This window comes from Brachyistius frenatus, unplaced genomic scaffold, assembly GCF_029030835.1.
Source record: "Brachyistius frenatus isolate BFR_SWC_R1_liver_20210118 unplaced genomic scaffold, ASM2903083v1 Contig_107, whole genome shotgun sequence".
In the NCBI taxonomy this organism is placed as follows: Eukaryota; Metazoa; Chordata; class Actinopteri; family Embiotocidae; genus Brachyistius; species Brachyistius frenatus.
In genome coordinates, this window is record NW_027210706.1 from 1,091,275 (window position 1) to 1,116,645 (window position 25,371).

General features: G+C 38.8%; 1 protein-coding gene across 3 annotated transcripts in view; it reads right to left on the minus strand.

Moving 5' to 3' along the window:
• The window catches only part of il1rapl2 (interleukin 1 receptor accessory protein-like 2), a 444,417-nt gene that overhangs the window by 129,803 nt on the left and 289,243 nt on the right, over nucleotides 1-25,371 (minus strand). For all 3 annotated transcript variants that reach the window (XM_069712202.1, XM_069712201.1, XM_069712203.1), the window contains 2 exons: nucleotides 11,096-11,282; nucleotides 10,858-11,011 (listed from right to left, as the gene is read on the minus strand). In XM_069712202.1, coding sequence (XP_069568303.1) covers nucleotides 10,858-11,011; nucleotides 11,096-11,282 — 341 coding nt within the window. The remainder of the gene's footprint in view (nucleotides 1-10,857; nucleotides 11,012-11,095; nucleotides 11,283-25,371) is intronic.

The window sequence follows — 25,371 nt, forward strand, 5'->3', positions numbered from 1 at the left end:
CTGTTTGTCCTTCTAGAAGTTGCTGTGATTGTACTGATCTGATGTGCTGTGAGACTTGACGTGGCGTGTGAGCGCTCCAAGTTTTAGAATTTATAGCCTCTTTGCAGCAACAGCTATATGAGTTTGGACAGATATGCATGTAAACTACAACTTGATAGGTTAGGTGAGGCATACAACCACTCACCAGTTATTCTAGTTTATGATATTCTATTGTAGTCAGTACAGTTTTGAGAACTTTAATCCCATGTTTCCTGTATGGATTCATGGCATTGTAAGACTTTTTTTTATTTCAAACCTTGTTCATTTTGGCACAATAATTAAAACATTAAACCTTAACATAGTACAGGACAACCAACCTTGTCTCCTAAAATATGTTAAACATGGCCTCTGAACATAATTTAGCCAGCGATTATACTGCCTTAGAAACATAATTATGAAAACAATTAGGCTGTTTAGAAACATAATTTCTAGAAAAAAGATTTGAAAAGCAAGTGGTTACCATAGTAATTCCAAATGTTACAATCAGTCTACCAAGGATGTGCCAGGGCTAAGAAAAGAACAGCATTGTAAACACAAGAGATTACCCAGCTTTACACTTCCCTTGGGTACAGTGTTTAATTAGAAGCAGTAAATATTTAAAGTGACAGAAAGAGGCTTTGAATAGGGTGCATTGAGAGGGTGACATTTACAACATATCCCCCCAATTGCAGTTTTTTTCTGTCTTACTGTCAACTTTGAGTCTATTTCCAGCACTTCTTTTCAGTTAAGTGTATTTTGCTGGAATCAACATCAGAGCCAACAGCTGATTTGCAGGCTCTGCCAATGTCTTTACTTTAATCTCCATTTAATGTTGGAAGCATGATGATAAAACCTGCTGCCAGGAGACACAGACCTACCTACAGGAACAAGGACAGAGATGTTTAGCCAAGGCCTGGCACACACTGACAGATGTCTTGGGGGGCTGGTTTCACTGAACAGTGTAAGTGTGCAGTTGTAGATACTGAGCTAAAGCTTAAGAAACCCCTAATTCCACCATGGATCCTTTACAACAGAGAATGTTGCTTCTAAAATGCTGAAGTACCATGACATAGTAAATCTTACACAAATTCACAGCTAGTCACACCAAAAATAATGCATTCATCTACACACACTTGCTGCAGGCCATGAGCAATAGCAATGGGCAAAAAAAAAAAAATACCCTATAAGCTCTACTTTTATGAAGGAAGATTGAAATATATAAGCATGAATGGTAATATAGTGAAGGGAGGGAGAGGCTGAAGAAAGTAATGCGGGTCAGAGATATATTCTGGCTTCTGACAAGATTAATTGGCCTCACAGCAGTTGGCATATGCTGAAGACAAGCTATATTCATGCTCACATTGCCTCCCTGAGTTTGTCTAACTCTATATGTCAATATTTTTCCCTACTCATTTACTTATCTGATAAGGACAACAAACAAAAACAAAAACAGCGACATGACAGCAGGCAAAAACTGAATGGCGGACAATTGTAGATGACATGAAACTTTCTGAAAACGTTTTTAAAAACAATGAGACTCCTTCATCAACCATTCTTAAGAAAACATGTCCCCTTAAAACCAGAGAAAGATTCTGGCATTTATGTTTTCTTATTTGGGATTCATTCTTTGGTATGAACAAAACCTAGACACACTTATAAGCACACTATAGCACATTTAAGTGCTGACATGTTTGTATGACAATTTACTGCATTGCAATTCTTCAATTCTATAACATTATAGGTCTTCAATTACAATATTTGTTGGAATAGTTATCAAGTTAAATATTTAATCATTATCTTATATTGATATCTGTATCAGCATTTTCGGACATTTGCTCATAGGGCTGCATATGAGATAAGACACAATGCAGGTAAACAGCATCTGAGTGCACAATGGAGGTACTGCTACAGGAAGGTACGAGTTGCGAGCTGACGGGTTTGCCTCAACGTGGTTGCCTGTCATCTATAAATGAATCATAAAAATCAAACCATTTTTTGATCTTTTAATTTGGATTGTTTAATGCAAAGTTTGGTCTATAGCCTTCTGCAAAAACAAATGTTTATATGTTGAAGACAACCAAATCACTTATTAAACACATGGATATGTGACTACTGTCTCACCAGTAATTGCCCTCGATGTGCTGGCCCATCTCAAGTATGGGCAAGCCGTGCCAACTCCAGTCCTCTGCATCTCTCTTCAATATTTCATATATATATTGTTCAAATATAATAATAATAATAATAATAATAATAATAATAATAATAATAATAATAATAATAATGCTATATATGTTAAATCAAACATTTTTTTCAATCGTGCACCCTCAACCTGATGCAAAATTCATTGAATGATCAATTTCACCCCAAGGATTTCTTTTTTTAAATTTTACATCTCGTATTGATGTTAATAAATATGTTTTGTTCGGTGCTCCAACAACTTTAGATTTTTTGTTCCGACATTATTTAAGTGTCCCTTAACTTCCCTTTTCACTCTCAATATCTGTGTCATGCCCTTTTATGGGGATTGGCAAGGTGTTTACTTATGCTAATTAGGAACAACTGGTGTGTGTGTGTGTGTGTGTGTGTGTGTGTGTGTGTGTGTGTGTGTGTGTGTGTGTGTGTGTGTGTGTGTGTGTGTGTGTGTGTGTGTGTGTGTGTGTGTGTGTGTGTGTGTGTGTGTGTGCTTTAAATTTGTGGCCAATGGGATTTACAATCCCATTTCCGAAAATGTTGAGATGATGTGTGACATTAGAATGAGATGACTTGCAATTGATGTATACCTATATTTACAATCAAATGTTGAAACAGAGAAACTTTGTTTTATGAAAAATATATGCTCTTTTAGAATTTTATGCCAGGAACACGTGACAGGGGCATGTTTACCAGTGCTGGTTCACTTCTTCTTTAAACAAACACTCTGTAAACATTTGGGAACTGAGGAGACCAGTTGCTGGAATTTTGAAATTGAACTGTTGTCTCATTCTTGCTTGATATAGGATTTGAGCTGCTTAACAGTTCAGGGTCTCCTGTGTCATATTTTGCATTTCATGATGCGCCAAATGTTTTGAATGGGTCATACGTCTGGACTGCATGCAGGCGAGTTCAGCACCTGGACTCTACTTTGGAGCCATGCTGTAGTGATATGTGCAGAATGTGGTTTGACAATGTCTTGCTAAAATAAGCAAGGTCTTCTCTGAAAAAGACATTTTCTGGATGCCACCATGTGTTTCTCCAAAACCTGTATATATCATTCAGCAATAACTGTGCCTTCCCAGATGTGCAACCTTAAGATACCATGTGCACTAATTCACCACCATACCATCGCAGATACTTGCTTTTGAACTGTGCGCTGATAAAAAGCTGGATGGTCTCTGAAGTGGAAAAAAAAATCATATGTGGTTTCTCCATTAACCCCTGTATGCCATTTCAGCACTTGGAGAGTGCGGGTGCAGCTGTCAGACTCACAGCCTTCAAAAGGATGACGACAGAGGAAGTGGTTTCATCACTAGTTTACTTAAAGTTTTTAGCTGACATCAAACAAAACATTAAAATAAAATTGGTCACAGAGTTGACTGAGGCTGAGGCTGGCGCTGAGGCTGAGGTCAATGACGGTCTTCGCTGTAACGTGCCATCTCCCCCATACGCCATCCCCACCCATTTATAATATCACTCCACAAATATATTGAGAAAAATAATCTTAAATATGGCTCCTACACACCAGCCCCTAATTGTTGTCTATAAAACAAAAAATTGCCATGAAATAAACAATAAATAATGTTTCAGTCTATTCATTTAGCTAAACAAAGTATATACATTGCATCCCTTATTGGTGTCTTCCTTCCCTTTTATTTTGAGAATGACCAGTCATTCTTCAGTCTTGAGGATGCTGCACATCCTAGTTATACTTTCAATGCCTAAAGTCTTTATCTGGAGCTTCACCGAGTGGGCTAGACCTCTTTCATCAGGCCGTGATCCTCGAGGAGCAGTTGGGTCAACCACCAGAACAATGTCTCTGGGATTCAGATTTTTGGGTTCAGCGCCTCAATGTCATGTGGATCCGAGGACACTGTGGAGAGAGAACGGTTGTTGAGGATTGCCTCTACCTTGCAGGAGATTGTATGAAAGCCCTCATCGTTCAGAGTTTGTTCATGTGGAGTTCAGCACCGACGGACAGATCTTATTAGTTTTTCCCAGACTCCGCTGTGGTGAGATGCTGTAGGTGGATTCCATCAGGAAGCAGGGCTCCTTGGATTTTTCCTTCATTCAAGGAGCTTAGGGCTTTCTTAAGATCAACCTAAGCACCCACCAGGTGTCTACCATTGTCATATCTGATGTGCTTAAGCTGTCCTCTTCTGCAAATAAATCTGCATACATATCTCCACTGAGACACATCCGTGTTGTCACGTATCAATGAAGCTCTGTTGGCCACATAGGTTTTAAACCGAGTGTGATCATTTCCAATGTACTTGAGCACTGTTTGGCCATCTGTCCAGAAGACTGAAGGTTTGAAGTCGAGGTGTAATTCCTTCTTCCGCATTTGGTCCACCTTCACTGACAGTGCTGCAGCTGCCAGTTCCAGTCGCTGTATTGTGGTGCACTTTGGTGGAAGGGCTTTGGACTTTCCAAAGAAAATATTATGTGCACAACATCCTGAGTATTAACCGGCCTGATGTAACTCACTTGGCCATATCCACCTTTGCTGGCATCAGCAAAGGGTTGCATCTGTGCACATTTTGATATTCCATATTTCTTAGGCTTCATACAACGTGCAACATTGAAACCCTTAATGCTTTCCAGACTGTTTATCCATTTCATCCACTGGTCTGATATAGCTTGGGGTAGAGGCTCGTCCCATCCAAAGCTTTTTTTGGTAGAGTTCTTGTAGCAACTGCTTGACTGGTAAAATGAAAGGTGCAAGAAAGCCATGTGGATCAAAGATTGAGCTCACAACAGAAAGTATGCCTCTGTGGGTATGTGGCTTCTGGCTAAGATTGATGTTGAACTGGAATTTGTCAGAGTCCACACACCACTGCAATCCCAGGGCTTTCAGTGGGAAGGCTGTCTCTGTTGAGGTCCAATGTTCTGACATCTTTTGCCCGTTGGTCTTGGGGGATGGAAGCTAGAACTGCTCGGCAATTGCTAACCCACTGAGTGAGCTGAAATCCACCTTTGCTACATAATGCAGTGAGATCCTTCACTAGCGTAGCAAGCCTCACATTCTTTGGCTACTGACTTTACAGTCACCAACATAAAAATTGCGCCTGACTGTTTCAGCTACCTGAGGGAGAAAACAGCTTTCATTATCATCATCAGTTTTTCGCAAGGCAAAGCTTGCGCAACTTGGGGAGGACACAGCAACGAATATGTTCAGGTTATTTTTGAAATCTCAGAATTGACTCCTACCAGATAATTAGTCAGGTCGGGACCCTGCAGTAGCTCTGAGTTGAGGTATATGCCTTGATAAGAAGCTGCGCAGTCAAAAAGCACACTAAGTTTACCGTGGTGTGGTATGTACCACATCTTTCTTGGTGACTGTTTCAGCTATTCCTGCAGGACTTCCTTTGCATAATTATTCTCAAACATGTCATTGAGAAATGCAACACATTCCTGTTTGTATTTCTGGTCCTTTTCCATTTTCCTTGTCAAGCACTTTAGACTCTGTTGTGCCATTTGGCGGTTGTTGGGCATGTTGACACAGACTCTCCTGAAAGGTCACTTTAGATTGTAAGGTCCATCTTGTATGATTGCTTCATTGGCTATCTTTAGGAAACCTTTGTCTTCATTTGACATCTCAGTCTTTTCCTCAGATGCTACTTTGTAAAAATCCGGATTGTACTGTGAGATCAGAAGCTCCTCCAAATTTGCAACGGATATTCTATTCAAAGTTACACTCACTGCACTGCCATCACCACTTCTTAACGGCCTGTTTACAACCCACCCCAGTAGGCTTCTAACTCTGCATGGGACCTCCCTTTGGCTATTAATAACCTCCCACGTTTCCAGTAGTTTTGGAGCATTTGTGCCAATCAACAACTCAACTTTTGAATTGATGCTGGGAAGTTTAACCTCACTTAGATACGGCCATTGTTACTGTTCCTATCTGGGAATGCTGTTTGAGGTAACTGGCATTTCCTTTTGTGTGAAGACATCAGGAAGATGTAAGAAGTTGTTGCTGTCCAGTGCTGAAACTTCAATTCCAGGAATGACATGAGTTTGAACCACCTTTTTCTGATTCATTGTGCAGAGCATAATGTGTGTTTCTCCACCTTTCAGATTGAGCTGAGACATGAGCAGAAGGTAGCTGAGGATCCAGGAGACCATACACTTGCAGGACCTGGCTGCCTTTTGGTGCTTTAACTTTAACTGGGACAATGGATAGCACACTCTCGTGGTCTCTAGCCCCTGTATGACCACATAATTCTGCTGATGTACCACCTATTGCATCAGAGGGTTTTTCTGCTTCTTTATTCATCCTTTCTTTGGTTTCCACATGCAGGAGACTTGAATGAGCTTGCTTGCATATCCCACAGGTGAGACTCCTTTTGCAGTCTTTACTAAGGTGGCCAATGGTAAGGCAACCAAAGCACTTACCTTTGATCTTTAAAAAGCTGAGCTTGTCTCTATGTGTTTTCTTTAAAAACTGTTTACAAAACTCCAATGTGAGTCTGCAGCTACAAAAGGGGCAAGAGGGTTCAGGCTTTGTCACCTTTTGTGCAATTGCAATATTGGTGACAAATCTACTGCCTGATGACTTTGTGACCTGTGATTTAACAGGGGGACCAGCCTTTCCTCTACTGGCTGACTGGTCCTGAAGGTCACCAAATATCGGATCGGCTGCTATGCGAGCTTGTTTCTCAATGAAACTGACAAGATCTAAAATTCTAACCCCACGATGGCACTCTACTTGCTGCTCATAAGCCTTGTTATGTCATCGCTCCCTGAACTTATATGGTAGCTTGAGTACAATGCTCCTCATATTGGATGCTGTGTCTAGTTCTTCAATGTATTCCATATCTTCCATAGCATTGTAGCAGCTCCTGAGGAACATGGCATAATCCTGCAGTGATCTTGAGTCCTCAGATTTGATTTGAGACCACAAAGTTTCAAAGTAGAGAAGAGAAGAGATTTTGTACTTATTTCCAAAGGTGTCCTTTAGTAATTATTTTGCAATGAACAGTGTTTTTTGATAAGTATTGATTTCCACAACAAAATAGTATCTATTTTTATTGCCACATGAAGACCAAAAGATCACAGCCATCCAATATAGATTTTTGGCCTTTTCCCTTGCATAAAGAGATTTATCCAGATTCTCTGAATACGTTTATGGTATCATGTACTATAGATTATGAAATGTCCAAATGTTTTGCAATGTTATGCTTTTTCTTAATATTTGCACTGTTTGCCCACATAGTCTTTCAGAGTATTGAATCCCTGCTCATCTTTACTGCTAATTGACTCTGCCTCTCTGGCAGGCTGTTTTTATATCCAATCATGTTAAGACCTGTTGCCAGTTAACCTGATTAGTTGTGAGATGTACCACCAGGTTATTTTTTTTTATTTAGCATTATGCAACTTCTCCAGTCTTTTGTTGACAATGTGGCAAATTTTGTTCAATGTGTTACTGCCATCAAATTAAAAATAAGCATATATTTTTCATAACACCATAACATGTCTCAGTTTCAATATCTAGTGTGTTTTCATTGGTCTATTTTCAATTAAATATGGGTTTACATGACTTCATCGCAATCATCACATTCTGTTTTTATTTATATATGAACAATATTGTGCTAGCAATGGGTCAGGGTGGTCAAGATTTTTTTTTTTTAACTAATTTTCTGTTTTCTTCTAAGGCAGTATATAAAAATGGACGTAGCTGGGTCCAAAGTGCCTCCAGCTCAATATATTCCTATTCAAGATTACGAAATGCAAAGTGAATACATGTTTTCCACAAGTCATCATGGTGTTTTTTGCTAAATTCTCTCCCTCTGATTAGTTAGTGGTTCATTTAAAAATTAACCCATAATGAATTAGATATTAGGCTTGGTTTCCTTCCATTATCGCCACATATTTTAAATGATCTTACAATAGGTTTTATATTTTCTCTGATTCATAGAGAAAGGCTGAACTGTTTTATGATGTTACACTATGTATTATAATCAACTGCCACTGGTTGTGACCGACCACAGTACCAGTCAGCCCACCCTCAACTGTGCCTGGGTCAGGTCTGTACCATTACAGCTACGTAGGTAAAGAACCGCCAGAGCCATTTAAACTAGCTGTCATTGTGTTACGAGGCAATAACATGCATAATTGTATTATCACTCTAACTGTTTCTGGAAATCAGGGAATGCAAAACCTAAAGCACAATAATGTAAACTATATTTTGAGGGAACACAAGTTATTAGGATGTCTCGCAAATGTGTCATAAGGGAACAAATTATAAAATCAAAATCCAGACATTTACCCTTCGGGGCCCAGTACAAAGAGGGAAATAATCTGTATTTGCTATCTGTATTTTATTGTATTATACTTTTCTCGATCACATACTCTTTCACTATATCTTTCACATGTTCCATTGGGGTTTGGAACAACAGACCAAACAGCAGATATGTGTAACACTACTTCCATATTTTGAGCTATTGCTCTCTTATAACACACTACAGCTCTGCAGAATCATATCTGATCACACTGTTAAGCATGGTTAAGTATGATCTAAGATACAGTATGTTCCAATGTGACAACTAAACAAAGGAACCAACAGAAACTATTTCCAATAACACAACTGCAATAATGCACATTGGGAAAATGCAGAGAAATGGCAGTGATTTCCCTTGTTATCCTCCTCCACAGGAGAGTAGATGAAGGGAAGTGAGGAAATGCGCTAGTGAATAATTCCTTAAAAAATGAAATAGTGCCTGTTCACATCGACTCTGTTTTACAAGAGGTAGATGCGCATCTGAACCACAGCACAAAGTGCCAGATAAAAAAGGCACTTGGTTTGGGATTCAAAAATGTAAGAGAAATAGAGCACTAAATGTTGTAGGGCACACTCTGAAAGCATATTGTTCAATCAGCATCCACTTTCACTCTATGCTGCTTATCATGGCACATCACATTATGTCAGTTGATGAAGTCAGTCAGTGGGTGTGTTTTCATTTGTATATATGAGTGCAAATAAACAGTCCACATGAGTGACGCAAAGGCACAATACAGTATGTCATCATTGCTCATAGACACCACCGGTATACTGCACATGGCACAACAACAAAACACAAGTAGGCATGTGCACGATCATCGCCTTCAACCCTCCCCCAAAAAACACTCATCCACTCAAAACAAAAGTGCAGATGGAAGTCAGCTTAAACTCAAAGCAGCACAGTGCAGATGTTACTGTCGAGCCGCACTTGCGTCAAAACCCACTGACGCTTGAAACAATCTTTGTTTAATCTGGGAATAAAACAAACAGACCAAATGCAGATATACACTGCAAAATGGTGCCAGTAATGTCAATGTTCTCAGGTAGATCTGTATAGTGCATTCCACGAAACTTTAAAATTGCTGTAGTAATGATGAATGATGTATTGCTGAGTCTAAGCTTCTGTCAAAATAATGGATGCTCTGGAGTCAGTGGGAGATCTGTTGTATATTAAAAGCAGACAGAGTACATATTCCTATCGTCTTCGAGATCACTCAGTCTCTCTGATGGCAGTCAGTTTACCCAAAACCACTGAGAGGTAATTCATCAGTTTTACAATTTCTTCAATTCAGCAATTAAAGATATACCCAAATATTATTAGTATACTGTATAATGTATGATCCTTACCCAATGTTTAACCAGTACCATTTCAGTCCCAAACAGTAGACAACTGACCCCATCTCATCCATTACCTGGATCAATTCTATCCTATGCCAATCTATTATATCCCATCTTGTCTCAGCTTATCCCATACTCACCGTCATATCCTGTATCATAGAATATACTTTATTGCCATTGGTTATGGCCCTATCCTTTATTCTGCAGCTAATGTCAACACATCATTATGTGGTCCCACCAGCGACATTGAACCTATTCAATATGAATGACGTTTACCCAGTGATTAGGAATATGGGCATTCTTTTCAATTGTAACCCAAGGTTTATTTCCAGGTCAAGTGAGTTTCGCAGTCCGGCTTTTTCCACTTAAAACCTCCAACATTAGATATTCTCTATCCTCTGCTGATACGTGCTTTCTTTTTTTTTTTTCATTCCAGTTCTACTAATGTAACTTGGCTGTCTTTGTGTGATCTCTTTCTCAATTGGACTTATGCCATTATACAGTAATATGGATGTCAACAAATTCAAGAAAGCATGACCTCATCACCCTTATCTTTATCCTATCCTTAATTCACTGGCTGCGAGTTAATGTCAAAATAACTTCCAAATTTCCATGATTATGTTCCGAGGCAAATTAGGTTCAATCCCAAAGTATGTACTGTATATGAACTCCCGGCCCTACCATTTTCAGAGTTTGAGATGCTCTGGCGCGATTCTCCTGGCTATTCCTAGGTCCAGGTTAGTATCTGGAGGTTACAGAACCTTTGCCATGATTTTATCATCATCATTCTCTCATCCAGTAGATGCACATTTGACGCTTTCTTGATCTATTGTATCATGTCCTCTCTAAATGTATGCGGTCTTAACCGATTGCATCCTCTCATTATTCTCTTATGTTGCAAACAACAACTTCATAAACGTGTACTTCAAAATAAAATGTTTTCTTTCCCATGTCTTCTTTTAATTCACATCATTTCGCAAAAAAATTAAACATTAAACCACCACCAGCCATACGCTGTATCCTACCTGTGACTTTCAGTTCTGTTGTCCGTCGCACCAGCCTGGATCCATACTGTAATTCACAGGTATAATTTCCCCCGTCGCCCTCCTCTATCTCAGGAATCCAAATATGTGTGGTGTTAACAGTGATGGAGCTTCTCCACTCAACACGCTCACACTCCTAACAGGAGATACAGGCAAAATGGATTCAGACACAACGGTCTACGTAGGACTTCTCAAAACTTCTATTGGGTTTGTGTCGTACCTTATACCAGGTCATCTGTGGTTGTTTGTATGGAGCCAAATAGTCTTCTATATCCGGACAGTTGATCATTTTGCTGTGGGTTATCTCAGCTTTCTCCAGATGGCGGATTTTGCTACTGAAGCATTTCCCGTCATCGCTCTCCTCCACCGTCATCGACATGGACACCTTCATGCAGTAGGTCGAATTCCTGAACAGATTACAAATACACCACGGGAAAAACATTTTGAACGTAGCCCACTAGTGACATTAACATACTTCAAAACTTCTCTTAGAGTTCTTGAGGGGAGAGACACATAAAAAGTGAAAAACTCCCCGTAAAACCTCAAGTTCCAGTTATTGACGTGAACTACTTGACATCACAAAAATAACACATATATACAGTCTGTGTTTCTAAGGCAAGTCAAGCACCCTCAAATCAATCTGCGTGGGTCTGTTTTGAGCAGATTTGTTTATCCATCCAAGAGTTAACTACAACAGTGATGAATCATTCCTCCCTTTGTCCAACACTGAGACTCTGTGTGAAACAGTCTGAGAGCTTTTTTCATGGTGAGGACAGTGGGTAGACCCTTTAGTACTGTTTTGTTGGCATGCAGAATAAATTACAGACCGTACAACCTCTAACACGTAAAAAAAAAAAAAAAAATAACATAATTTCATAGGCAATGAAACTGTAAACGAACAATTCTAGCCAATATTTAGACAATGGTGTAATCATTTTATTGCTTATGGCATATTTTGGCCACAGACAATTCTCATCCCAGGTGAAAAATAAAACTGTAACGATCTGCTTTACACTAGCTACTTCCCTTCACTACACAATTGAATACAACTAAGAGTAAGAGATGGTATTTAGTTTAACTGAATGACCAATTAGTTAAATATATAAACCTAAATATCTGTCTTTGTCATTACTGAAGTTCCATCATTAGTCAAAGTACGAAACCAGCTCATTGCCAGGATCCTTGATTAAGGTTGTGACTTATCAAGGATCCACCCATATTTGTATTTTATATAGAATAACAGCAGACATAACAGCATGAGAGCAACGCACTGTCTGGCTAAATTGTCTGCTTCACTCTCTAAACCTTTCTCAGCAAATATTTTCTGCCATGACATGTAATGGTAGGAAAAGCACTAAAATGTCTAAAAATGGCTGTTATATTCAAGTGTCCCAACAAGCTTTGACATCCTTCATTGCATTATTTACACCTGTGCTTTAAAAAGCCTATTTTTGGCAGAAACTGTTATTGCAAGGGACCTCTTGGCTTTAAAAGAAAATGTTTTGGTATTGTTGAATTTTAAAAGGAGCAAGTCTCAGCTTTAGACTTGATATGTCCTCGTTGGCATTTTTAGGATACTGATAGTTGTATGAAATGTAGCAACCCCTTATGTTACATATTATATGACTAATGGGTTAAGATTTCGCAACATTTAAATATATGGTGCCACATAGCCATTGACAATTTTGACAATTAAAATTTATTTTTCTGTTTTGTGCAATAAGAAAACACTCTTTGTACACCCCTACTAACGTACAATTTAAATAACATCTTTCAGATGATAGTTTTGGGGATACAATACCCTTACCACCTTCAATAAGCAAACCGTTTTCAGTTGCAGCATGCTGCTATTTTTTGTGAACAGGATCTAAAAGGAGCGTCCCAAGAACCAAACAGCCACGGTAAAAGCTGGCATCTAGTTGATGTATACAATGAACCATTTATTTTACTCTGTAATGTCATTGCTACAGACCAGTTTTAAACCTGTATTTCTAAAATCCTTGAAAAAGTTGTTGCATATCAACTTTGTGATTATTTACAAAGGAATGGTCTGTTTGGAATTTTTCAGTCAGGCTTTAGAGTACATCATAGCACAGAAACAGCACTGGTGAAAGTTACAAATTATCTTCTAATAGCCTCAGACAATGGACTTGTCTCTGTACTGGTTATTCTGGACCTCAGTGCTGCTTTTGATGCGATTGATCACACGATTTTATTACAGAGACTGTCAAATGTTACGAGGATAAAAGGAACTGCATTAAACTGGTTCAAATCTTACTTATCAGATATATTTCAGTTTGTTCATATCAACAACGAGTCTTCCAGACAAACATGAGTTAGCTATGGAGTTCCACAAGGCTCAGTGTGAGGTCCAATAGTTGTCAATTTGCACATGCTTCCATTAGGAGATTTATGTTGTTAAGTTCTGCTGTAAGGACTTTAATGTGTTAAGTGACATGAAATAACCTGTGTTGTGATTTGGTGCTAAATACATTACATTTAATTGAATTGAATCATCAGGAAGCACTGCATAAACTATCTTTGCTATGCAGATGACAAGCAGCTATATCTTTCTATAAAACCAGATGAAACAAATCAGATAGTAAAACTTGAAGCCTGTCTAAAAGACATAAATGCCTCGATGACCAAAAACGTCCTGCTTCTAAATTCAGACAAAACAGAAGTTATTGTACTTGGTCCTAAACACCTCAGAAACTCTTTCTCTAATCACTGCGTTACTCTCGATGACATTGTCTTAGCCTCCAGCACCACTGTGAGGAACCTTGGAGTCATCTTTGATGAGGATTTGTCCTTTAGCCACCAGGTAAAGCAAGTCCCCAGACTGCCTTCTTTTATCTATGTAATATTAATAAAATCAGGAAAAGTATTCCTCAACATGACGCAGAAAAACTGATTCATGCATTTGTTACTTCCAGGCTGGACTATTGTAATTCCTTACTGTTAGGATATCCAAATTACTCATTAAAAACCCTGCAGTTGATCCAAAATGCTGCAGCAAGAATACTGACGGGATTTAGAGAGAGATCCTATTTCTCCAGTTTTAGCTTCTCTTCATTGGTTTCCTGTTAAATCTAGAATATAATTTAAAATTCTCCTGATGACTTACAAAGCTCTTCATGACCAGGCTCCATCTTACCTCAGAGATCTTATAGAACCACATCATTCTGACGGAGCACTTCGCTCTCAGTACGCTGGTCTACTTGTGGTTCCTAGAGTTTCCAGAAGTAGAATGGGAGGCAGAGCCTTCAGTTTTCAGGCTCCTCTCCTGTGGAACCAGCTCCCAGTTTGTATTCGAGGGGCAGAAACCCTCTCTAGCTTTAAGATTAGACTCAAAACTTTCCTTTTTGATAAAGCTTATAGTTAGGGCTGGCTCAGGTGGACCTGAACCAACCCTTTGTTATGCTGTTATAGGGGGACCTTGTTATGCACTGAGCTTGTTTCCTCTCACTCTTTCACTCTCTATACACTCATATATCACCATTACATCTCATTAACTTCATGCTTTTTCTCTCCCATAGTTTTTGCTTGTTGTTTGTTCCCTCTCCATTCAGTTCCCTTGTCGCATAGTTTCTGTTCTTTCTTTTGCAGATGTCCCACCATGGAGCTGCATGTCTCTGCTCTGCCCCACCGACAGTTCTTCTCTTCTATCTCTATGCTGTCCTTTTCTCTCTCTGCTCTCCTCTCACCCCAACCAGTCGAGGCAGATTGCCGCCCACCTCTGAGCCTGGTTCTGTCGGAGGTTTCTTCCTGTTAAGAGGGAGTTTTTCCTTCCCTCTGTTGGAGGTTTTTCTCCCTTAAAGAGGAGGTTTTTTTCCCTCCTACCTTATGTGGGAATTGTTGAATTGTTGTGTTTCTCTGTATAATGTTGTAAAGTTCTGCTGCAAGGACTTTAATGTTTTAAGTGCCATGAAATAACCTGTGTTGTGATTAGGCGCTGTATAAATAAAATTGAATTGAATTGCTCGTTTTACAGCTTGTTAGTCAGTCCCCAAGAGGCCAAAACCAAAATCAATAAATAATACAGAATAAATGTTGCTATTTTTGGGACACAGATGCAGCATATTTTAACTCAATCCTGAACACTACCTGTTCTTCAACTTCTTACTTTTTCACATGTGCTACAATTAACATGTAGCTCCAGATTGTTGCTTTTGTGCAAAACCAGAGCTGTAGCAGTGACCTAGAAAACACTGTGGACTGATGAGAAAATGGGTGTTTTCATTTGTATTAGCGTGACACTGGAGGTTAGATCTCACATTACATCCTGCTATCACGTGCTACCGTTTGTGTTTGAGCTGAATTATCTAATGAAATAGAACGAACAAACGTTAATGCTTATTTTGATGTGCATGATGCAACGTGCTTTCAACATTTTGGATTTGAAATCTTACAGCAGCTCAAGGTGATTCTGATTGTTTGCACGCACGTGTATGTGTGCGTGTGGGCAAACGATCTGTGTTCCCCCAAGGTCACCTCCAGACACAAAATGACACATTGATCTCTATGTTTCTTTCCCTCTCTCTCTCTCTCTCTCTCTCTCTCTCTCTCTCTCTCTCTCACACACACACACACATTGCCCAAACCACAACCCCTCATCTAAGTGGATTTAAACCACTTATCTCATCAATGGTCGTGTGTGTGTGTGTGTGTGTGTGTGTGTGTGTGTGTGTGTGTGTGTGTGTGTGTGTGTGTGTGTGTGTGTGTGTGTGTGTGTGTGTGTGTGTGTGTGTGTGTGTGTGTGTGTGTGTGTGTGTGTATCTTTCGGGGGACACTGGGATTTCTGTCGTTGACTTAACCAAGACCAGTGATCATTGAACTAGAAGCCTGGAAATCTTTTTATCCATCCATCCCTCAGTGTCTCTCCTCCTCATCAATCTATCTCCAGCCTGCAGCATCTTGTTTTCTTCTCCGGTGATTCCGTTACATTTCCCCATGTGCTCTCCCTCTGTCTGTCTGTCTGTCTGTCTGTCTGTCTCTTCCTCACACACAGACATCATCCTGTCATTTATAAATACTTTATATTTCTTTTCACTTTTTTTGTCTTCCATATGACAGATAGTGTTGATTTTGTCAACACCAAAACATGCATTGATCCTTCTCCTTCCATGTTAATAACAAGGACACAATGTAATTCAAATTAACCAGTGGACAGTATGTATTACAATTAGCATCAACTAATAAAAATTAAATGGTAACATGAGCATTCTGAGTAATTAATTACTCTTTTTATGTGGTGTTATTGAATGACCTGTATACAGAACCACACATCGTGTGCCCCTGATTGGTTATGTATAATACAGTGGCCAAAGCTGTGTCAACACCGATGGTCTAGTCAGAGAAACACATTAGCAAGGCACAACGGTACCATCTCTGTAGCTCCGTCCTGGTCTACACAGGTACAGTAGACTACACATGTCTACACATGCGTTCAGGCACAGTACTTAGTTGTCGGTTGCCTGCAGTTTGGCAGCCTTCAAAGCCTATTACACTATCAGAGTAGTTAAGCTCATAAAATGTCAGAAATAGACTGTAAGTGTAAAACTATGCTTCAGATCACTGTGAGCAAATTATGAACTGTTACGCCACCTGTATAGACAGCTCCATTAACCGAAATAGGAGGGTACCTGTATTTGTTCTCTCAGATGCACGTGAGGCAGATGAATCAATATATGTTTACGATGCTTTCTGTGTAGACCAGGGGTCTCCAATGTTTTTTTCTGAGAGCTACTTTGACCAAATTAAAGTGTCCAAGACCGAGTCATGTTAAGTAACATTTATTCACATAGCTGAGCTCCACCCAAACTAGCCGAAGAGGTAAATGTGAATGTTTTTTTTCTGTATATATGTCTTTATTGTTTTGAATTGAGGGGGGGGGACCCAGTTTGAAACTGAAGGGCTTTTAATTTGAAGTGTCACGGTTTTCAGCTTACCTGCGTTGTAATTTTGATCTCTCACTCACTCAAGGACAGACACTCACTTTATAGCTCCCGCCCTGCTGTTGCAGTCCAGCCGAAAACATGGAATTTATTTTATTTACCTAATTCATGAACATCTGTTTCTTTCAAGCTCAGTGTGAGAGTCTCTGGTGCGTTGTGCTGGCGTTTTTCTTTCCTCTGATCTCTGGCAGATAGCTAGCTGGTGAACATTAGGGGGCATTTAGCAGCTCAGGTGCACCCCGTTTGCCAATTATCATTACACATCTGTCTTAAATAAATGGTTTAGCGAGGGCACACTAAACATGCTGGTAGGTTTTGGAAAGCCATATGCCAGTTTAACAGTAAAATGGTGTTGTGAAGACCTTTGTCTTCACAATCATCAACACATGTTGCATGGTGTACATGAGAAGAGTCCATATGAATAGCTCCCTCATGGTATTCACGACATCAGATCTCAACATTTTATGAGTGGTAGCATGTTTGGTGACGTTTATGGAAATGGCAGAGGCCATGAAAGTAAATGTTTCATGCTAATCTAATATGTTTGTAATCATGATATATTTAAAATATCATTTTAGTCATGCAGTGTTTCTTCATAAACTTTATGATTTTTGGATTTGAGGAGAAAGTTAATCTTCCCAACGAGCTCATCTTTTCCCTGTGTGTCTTTGCATTTACTACATTGCATAACCTGCCTGTTACATTGCTAAATTGTTATCTTCTGTGGCTTCTAGACCCCGTCCACGTTGCCATTGCCTAACAACTGTGTTTTTTTCGACTTTAACACTTTTAACACCAAGCATACGGTGCAAACGACTTTCCGTGTTGTAACCACGAGCTGACGAGTTCTATTTGAAGGCAGCAACAGTCGCAGTTTGGTTAGGTTTAGGCACCAAAACTACTTAGTTAGTTTGAGAAGAAGGTCACAGTTTTGGTAACAGTTAATAAAATGCACATTATGTTACATACTTCACAATAGTGATATTATGTACGTTGCATTACTTAAAAACTTTGCAAACATTAACTTAATCATCTGAAAATAACCAAAGAGACACAAACATTGGTTTCCTCGGTACAATTCCTGTGTTTGATCAATCCAACCACCCTTGATCCTTACTCCTTCCTCTTTACTAAAGCCACAAGAGGTCACAATTACTATATCCTAGTCTATAAAATGCAGTTACCCCCCCAGGTTCAATAGACCCCTTCAAACCCATATATTTAGGACAGATGGGTGATGATAACCACCTATTCAATAGTCTTATAATAGTTAAAAATCACCGTTTACCACATTATTTTGAAATTGTGACAAGGATTTTGAATACCATCAAAAACACGGGCTCTTTTTTTTTTTCATTTAAACTTAGAGATACATGTATGCGTGACACAAATATTAAAATGATGTATTGTAGTGAGAAACACAGGCCGCCAGAGGTAAGTCATGATACAGGCAACTGGCAGAGGAGGCAGGCAGCCTGATGGCGAGTGTCAGTGGGGACACAACAGTCCTTGTTTGGGGATATTTTCAGCTCTGATGTACAGGTAAGCCAGTGATCAAGGATGATGCTGTGTGTTTTATGTTAAACCGAAATTTCAAGTATTCCTTTTATGATGGAAAAACACAAATTGATGATAAAATGTATTTATTCTTACAGGAAATGTAGGAAACAACATACTTATTTGGACTTGGAAATTACAGCCTTGCAGTCTAGTCTTTTTGTGCTGTTGCATTTAACTTGATTCACACTACAACTTAATTTAGGTTAAATGTATTTAGTGCCAAGCAGATTTGCAATATAGACTATTTGTGTAACTGTGACTTCTCCTTTCAAAATTATGTTTTATCCTGAATACCAACATATACCCAGATGAAAAGACATTGATAATGTCTATCATGATAATGATAATGTTGCTTTAGTTCTGCTGGATGTAAAAGCAAGAAGCTGCTTACACATTCACCATAATATTTTATGGTGCAATGATAAATGAATGGTGGGTTAACAGATGCACAACATATCAATTACCTCTGGTTTAACGTTGCCTGGATATTTAGCTGCTCATCTTAAGCTTGCCCCAGAGTGTTATTATTATTTCAGTGCCTTGAGTCTCCACTCTGGCTTTCATACCTGACTTGCCAAACAATGACTTTGTCCCTCGTCTGATGTAAAGTAATGTAGATCGCACTCGCTACTGATTTGTGATTATGTACAATACACGTAGATCATGTGCTAAACTTCCATGCAGTATCAATACTAGCATGGGATGAAATATCTGAATTGAAAGAAATCTATGTCCTCCCTCGCACAGGCACCATTACAAAGGCCCTTTCTAAAGCGGAAAGGGATTTTATGTTAAAACACTCTTTTATCTTGTCGCTTTGATGATTTTGTTCTACATTTCCTTGCCAGTAATGCACACTGAACTGCGATGCACTGAAAAAGAGAGAACGACCGTATCTTTCTCCTGTCTCCCTCTCTGCTGTGTCCTTCCACATCTTTTCATTGTTGAATCAGCTTTTTTCATTGTCTCTCCCTTTCTGCCTGTCCAACTAAGAAACCGGAAGCCTAACACTAAATGGTAAAAACAGCATCTATGTAAAGAAGAATGTATTATGCATATTTCACCATAAACATGATGATTCAATTAGAATGCGACGCAAATGCTGTGTCAGAAGCATTTAGTACATGCTGTGCAACTCTTACGAATGCAAATTGTGTGTCTGTGTGTGGGTGTGTATTCTTATCTGGTGCTTTGTGGAATATATTTAAATGCTTGTGTTTGTAAAATGTCCCTGAAGTTAAAAACATTTAAGTTTTTAACTGCACATTTTGATGCTGTGCTGTACGTTGCTGACAAACATCTCTCTCACCCTAATATAACAAAGTTACAGTATTGTGATTTTGGAAAATAGATACCAAAGTTATTTTTTAATTGCTTTTGATTGATTTCCCTGCAGGCCAAACAAGTACTAATCATTTCTGAATGTATTTGGGATTATTGGGGGAGGAAGAACTCAAAGTCTCTATAAAATGCATATCGAACAGATTCAACCAAACCCAAGTAAACTTTATTTGCTTGAAATATTCTAAGAAATATAGGAAAACACTAATTAAAGTTGTTAAAACCATTTAAATGTGTTTAACATCACAGCAGTTCCAGTAAATGTCCACAGCCTCGACGCTCCATTGTAAATAAATTAATTTGTTTCCTTGCCATATATTCTGGAAACCCTGTTCGCATGACGGTTCGCTCACCCACTCTGAAAGGTGGACTAATCTGCGACGAGTTGAAGTGCGATGATTTTAAATACAAGCATTTACCTTTACTAAAGGTTTGCATGTTTAAAATCATGTGCAAACTTCACACCACCTGCAAAAAGAAATGTCCAAGCTGATCTAGTGATGACGTGCAGTGACGATTGCATCTTTTAAATAACACACAGTGTCCATTCTTATGTTTGACAGAATGCATATATAATATAGGGCGTTTCTACATGAACGTGCAAAATACTGGGAGGGGGAACAAATAGATACATTTAGTAACAGCAATGATATTTACTAAAACTGAAAGTAGAAATAGGAGAAGTGATTTTGTGTCTTTTTTAGTACGACTGAAAGGCATGTACTAATCAGGTGTGTACATTGGGCGAGACAGCTGCTCTTACTGTGGTGAGAAGGAGATGCGGGGAAACCAAATAATATGCAGAGAACGTGGTTTTCCACCTGTGGGAACATTTTTGATGTCAGAGGCAAAAAGTATTCATACATATCTGTGGTCTAGCAATGATTTTTGGGTTATTGAATGAACTAAATGATAATTTAAAGCCAATAACAAGGAACAGCCACGCAATTCTTACGACTCAGCATTTTGTTGCCTGTGGATCATTCCAGCGTATCGCTGCAGGGGTATCCCAATCTCATTTTTCAGGTGTGCTTGCCCAGGTCCTGAATGCTTTGTCCATCAGAAATCACCAGCTTCAGCTTCCTAAGCACTCGCGAGGCACTAAATGAAACCAAGTCACCTGCTCATCACAGAAAGAGCTGGACCTGCTGATCACTGTTTGTTGGAGGATCTCATCCACCATCCCTCCTGTTTTATTGGCCCACATTATAATATTAAGCCTTTTAAAAAAAGATTTGCCTAATATCTTGCCATCTTCTCAAATTCATCTTTTCATCTTTTTGTTTTTCCCACGGCATTGACTTTCTTGCTGATAATCTAATTTATAGCTTTTTGTTTTTGTTATATTTCCTAATTTCATTGGGATCAAATTTCCTCTTCCTTTTGCGGTCGTTTTGTTTTCTGTCCAAACTGTCCATGGTTGGAATCACTTTAACACAAGCAAACACCTCACTTAAATAGAGCGATTTGCACCTGATATCAATGACGCAATTACTCTTAATACATACTTTTGGAATAAACTCGCAATTTAGGACCCTTTATTTTAGATTTTAGTAAATCCGGCCCAGAATGCGCAAACTCTGCACTGACGTTGCACTCTGCTCACATTTGGGGAGCATGTGTGTTTACAGCATGGTGAGCTTTGGCATACAACATGTGTCATATAGTTGTCAATGCTAATTGGTGAAAGACAGCCCCCAAAATGAACAGAAGGTCTATGCCTATTAGGATGCAAAGACTGAAAACAATCTCCAATGGAGCATGGCCAGCCGTATCTATTCATAGAGAATTTAGATCTGGTAATACCAAGACATGCATTTTCAGCATTTCACCCTGATTTTATGATCCTCTGTGATTTGCAAGTAGACATTTAATATTAGATGGTGTTTATTCAGACAAAACAGTAATGCTGGTTATGAAGAGTGTGAGGTTTCTATTTAAATTCACATTATATATTTTTTCCCTTCATGGAATTTAGGCTGCATGTATCCTTAATGTAAATGTATACCTCAAGCCAAAGGTGATAAAAGCTTCCTACCAGCACATCCAAGTGTCACACATTAATACATTACATATCTTTTTTTTAACTTCATCCAAAAAAAAAAGTGAGTGTGTAAATTCTATATTCATAATATAATACATTTAACAGATGATTGTTTGGCCCAATGCTGCAATTTCCTAGAATATGCATTGGTTGCCTATATCATGTTGGCATTAAGAATTTAGGATGTCGTTACAGCAAGCATAGCCAAGTGTTTCCTCCAGTCTCTAGAGTTTGCATCATGTTGGCTGATGCCTTCATCAGCATTGTGGAACTTTAGTGTCCAACTCGAGACAGACAAATTATAAAACCGCTGTTGCCACATAGACGTCATAGCCTACCATTCATTTATCATTGCACCATAAAATAGCATGGTGAATGTGTTCGCAAGCAGCTTCTTGCTCATACATCTAGCAGAAATAAAGCAACATTATCATTAGGATTGGCATAGTGTCTTTTCATCTGGGTATATGTTGGTATTTAGGATAATACATAATTTTGAAAGGAGAAGTCACAGTTACACAAATAGTCTATATTGAAAATATGCTTGGGACTAAATACATTTAACCTAAATTAAGTTGTAGTGTGTAGCCTAATCCATCACTACTGTTGTGGTTGTAAAATTGTGGATAAATTGTTTTGAGTATCATAGCCCCGTGAAATGACTTCTTTCACAATCATAATTTGATTAGTTCAATCTAATAACATTTGGAAAATCTCAAAGAGCTAGTTTGGCCAATAGAGGTCCCTGGTTTGCATGCTCTGCCCGTAGAGCATGCCCACAATGCATTTCTCTGGTCCGCACTGCAATGTATCCCTGGACGGCAGATTTAAAATCTCTGACTGTGTCGTCCTGCAAGTGAGCTTTAAAATAGGTAATTGGTATTATTTTTTTAAAACTTCACATCTTCATATATATATATATATTTTTTTTTTTGATAACGTGTATGAATAACCCTTATGTTAAATCCCGTTAAGAAGGGCATCTAGAGGGTGTAAGTGGGATAGCAAACATATTTACCCACATCACATGACAAGATAACGCAAGATACATCTTTAGCACTAAAAGTATATTCTTACAATTATATTTTCCATGAATTTCCCACAAAAAAAAATACTAAATCCCTCAGGAAGATAAATGCTGTTAATGGGACATCTTAGCCTTGCTCTGCTTAGCTGCTGATGTGAATATCTGTCACGAGGAAGGAAAATATTTATGTGGCACAGGATTTTTTTTAAGCAGACAACAAAATAGCTGCAAGAAACAGAAATGAAAAAGGGTCTTGAAATTCTGAATAACAGAGGCAACACAGTGCTACAGATTAGATTGTGCGTGGATGGTATTTATGGTTCATCTTGATCTTATTAGAGATGTGTTTGCATTTCATGGCCCAAGGTTATTTCATTCTTATGAGACGTGCACACTTTGCAGGCCAACAAAGCAGCTTTAACAGCACCGGTGTTAATTGGGATATTAACAGTCTAATTTGTTTTCAACACATTTTCTGTAGCTGGACTCGCCGCTGTCTGTAAGAAAAATAAAGTCTTACTGTGTGATTCAGAGATGACAACAAGATTATTACATCCACACAAATAAAGGCACCCTTTCTGCCTGTAAGGAAGGCAGAAATTAAAGGGTCCGTTCACTCTATTAACAAAAGCAGGGACTACTTGTCAGGAAAAGCTGCTGTTCCATCACTCATCATGATGTATCTGGCATGATTTGTATTAAGAGGTATTGCAATCTGCATACATTTGCTGTTATTTAAGAAATTGTTTGACATTTTGGTTATGTTTATTTGATTCCTTGCTGAGAGTGACATGGGAAGGCTTTCTCTCTCTCTCTCGCTTTCTTTCACCTTAACCAATGAAAAAGCCAAGGAGCTGCCGTGCAAGGTGCAGGCTGGGCTGTGTATCGGAAGCAATGTGGGATTCTCAGTCTTGCCCAAGTACACTTAGATGTTGACCTACAGCCCCCCTGAAGTCAGTGAATGGCCTCCTCTACCACCATAGCCATAGCAGCTACAGCCCCCCTAAGTAAGATAACTGAAGCATTTATCTTGAGAAATTAAGTGTATTTCCACGAATCTTGAATTAGTCCTTACATCATGTTCAAAGTGTACACCCCACCCTTTATCACACCAAAGTGTGTAATACACCATCAGTCCATTACAGCATAGTGTCAGTTACACATTCCGTCCTGCCTGGGAATGAAAACCGCGTGGTTCGGTTCAACAATAATCTCTGTTTGGGTTACTCACAAAATAGACTCGGTTATGGTAAGGAAATATTTCTGTTATGAAATCCATGTCACTTTATCATAGAGTCAATCCCCAGTCTCCCTGGCGAAAGTCTTTCAATCTTTAGGCACTTTTGTTTATTGTCAAATGATCTCCATCACATGACCTTTGTTAAATAACCTATATCACAAAACCTCCTTCCTTGACCCTGGTCATACGTATATGTACAAGGCAAGCAAAACATGAACTTGAAACAGTATGCTTTGGTGGATTGACGGCTGTATTACATGCTACTGGGCTGACAGATCAGTTGTATAAAAATTGTATGTAAAAAAAACAACATATGTTTCTCACGTGGTTTTATTATCTAAGAATTTCATATTCTTGTGAAATTAACTATAGTTAAACAAAATTAGCTCATAGTTGTCTATACGTGTGTCCTTTGCCGCTTTAGGCAGGTCTCTTGTGACAAACCTGTTTTGGCAAACATGCCTTACAAATAAATTTGGCCTGAGTTGACATTTTAATGCCGGTAAAATCTGTCCAGTAAAGCTGTATCCTGTCTTCTTGGCAAAGAATGAGGTGAAAAAAGAGATTTAAAAGGTGAGAGGAAAATTTATGGCTGCCATTCTGCGTCCAGTGTGAGTGGCTGATGTTCATAACCCTTTTTTTTATCATCAAGTTTCTACGCTAAGCTCAAATGTACAGACACATACAGGACTGGTGTGTGTGCATCTGTTGTCTGCTGGATTGTTATTTTGTAACTTGGCAAAGAAAGTGTATCCTGGTGTTCCCAGACTATTGCTCACAGCTTCAATTTTCTTTATTGTATAGTCTGGAAATCCTGTTCACATTGATTTCTGCTCAGCTACTCTGAAAGGCTGGCCAATCAGTATCTTAATGCAAAAACATTGAAGTCAAGTGTTTTTTTTCTAAATATAATTGCAGCAGTGGTAGAGTTTTGGCACATACCGATGGTCATTAACCGATTGGTTAAGGGCTCTTCCAAAATTCCCCTGAGATCTGTGGCCATTATGATGCAACAAATGGAAAACAATTCTCTATGGAGAGTGGCCAGATGCATAATTTCATGCAGTGAATTTAGGTCTGTGAACACCAGGCTAAAGAGAGGGTAGAATTGGTCTCCTTTATTTGCAATTAAAAACAGCAATGAATAACATGGGGTTTCACTCTCACCACTGTGTGTTCATGACTTCCTGTGTGCATTTATTTAGACGAACAAGAAATGTGTCGTCATGGGAAAATAGATACCAGGTGTGAGTAAAAACATATTTTGACTGGAAAAAAAAAATCACCTGAGAAAATCACTGGAATCGGCAGAAAATGAAATAACTTC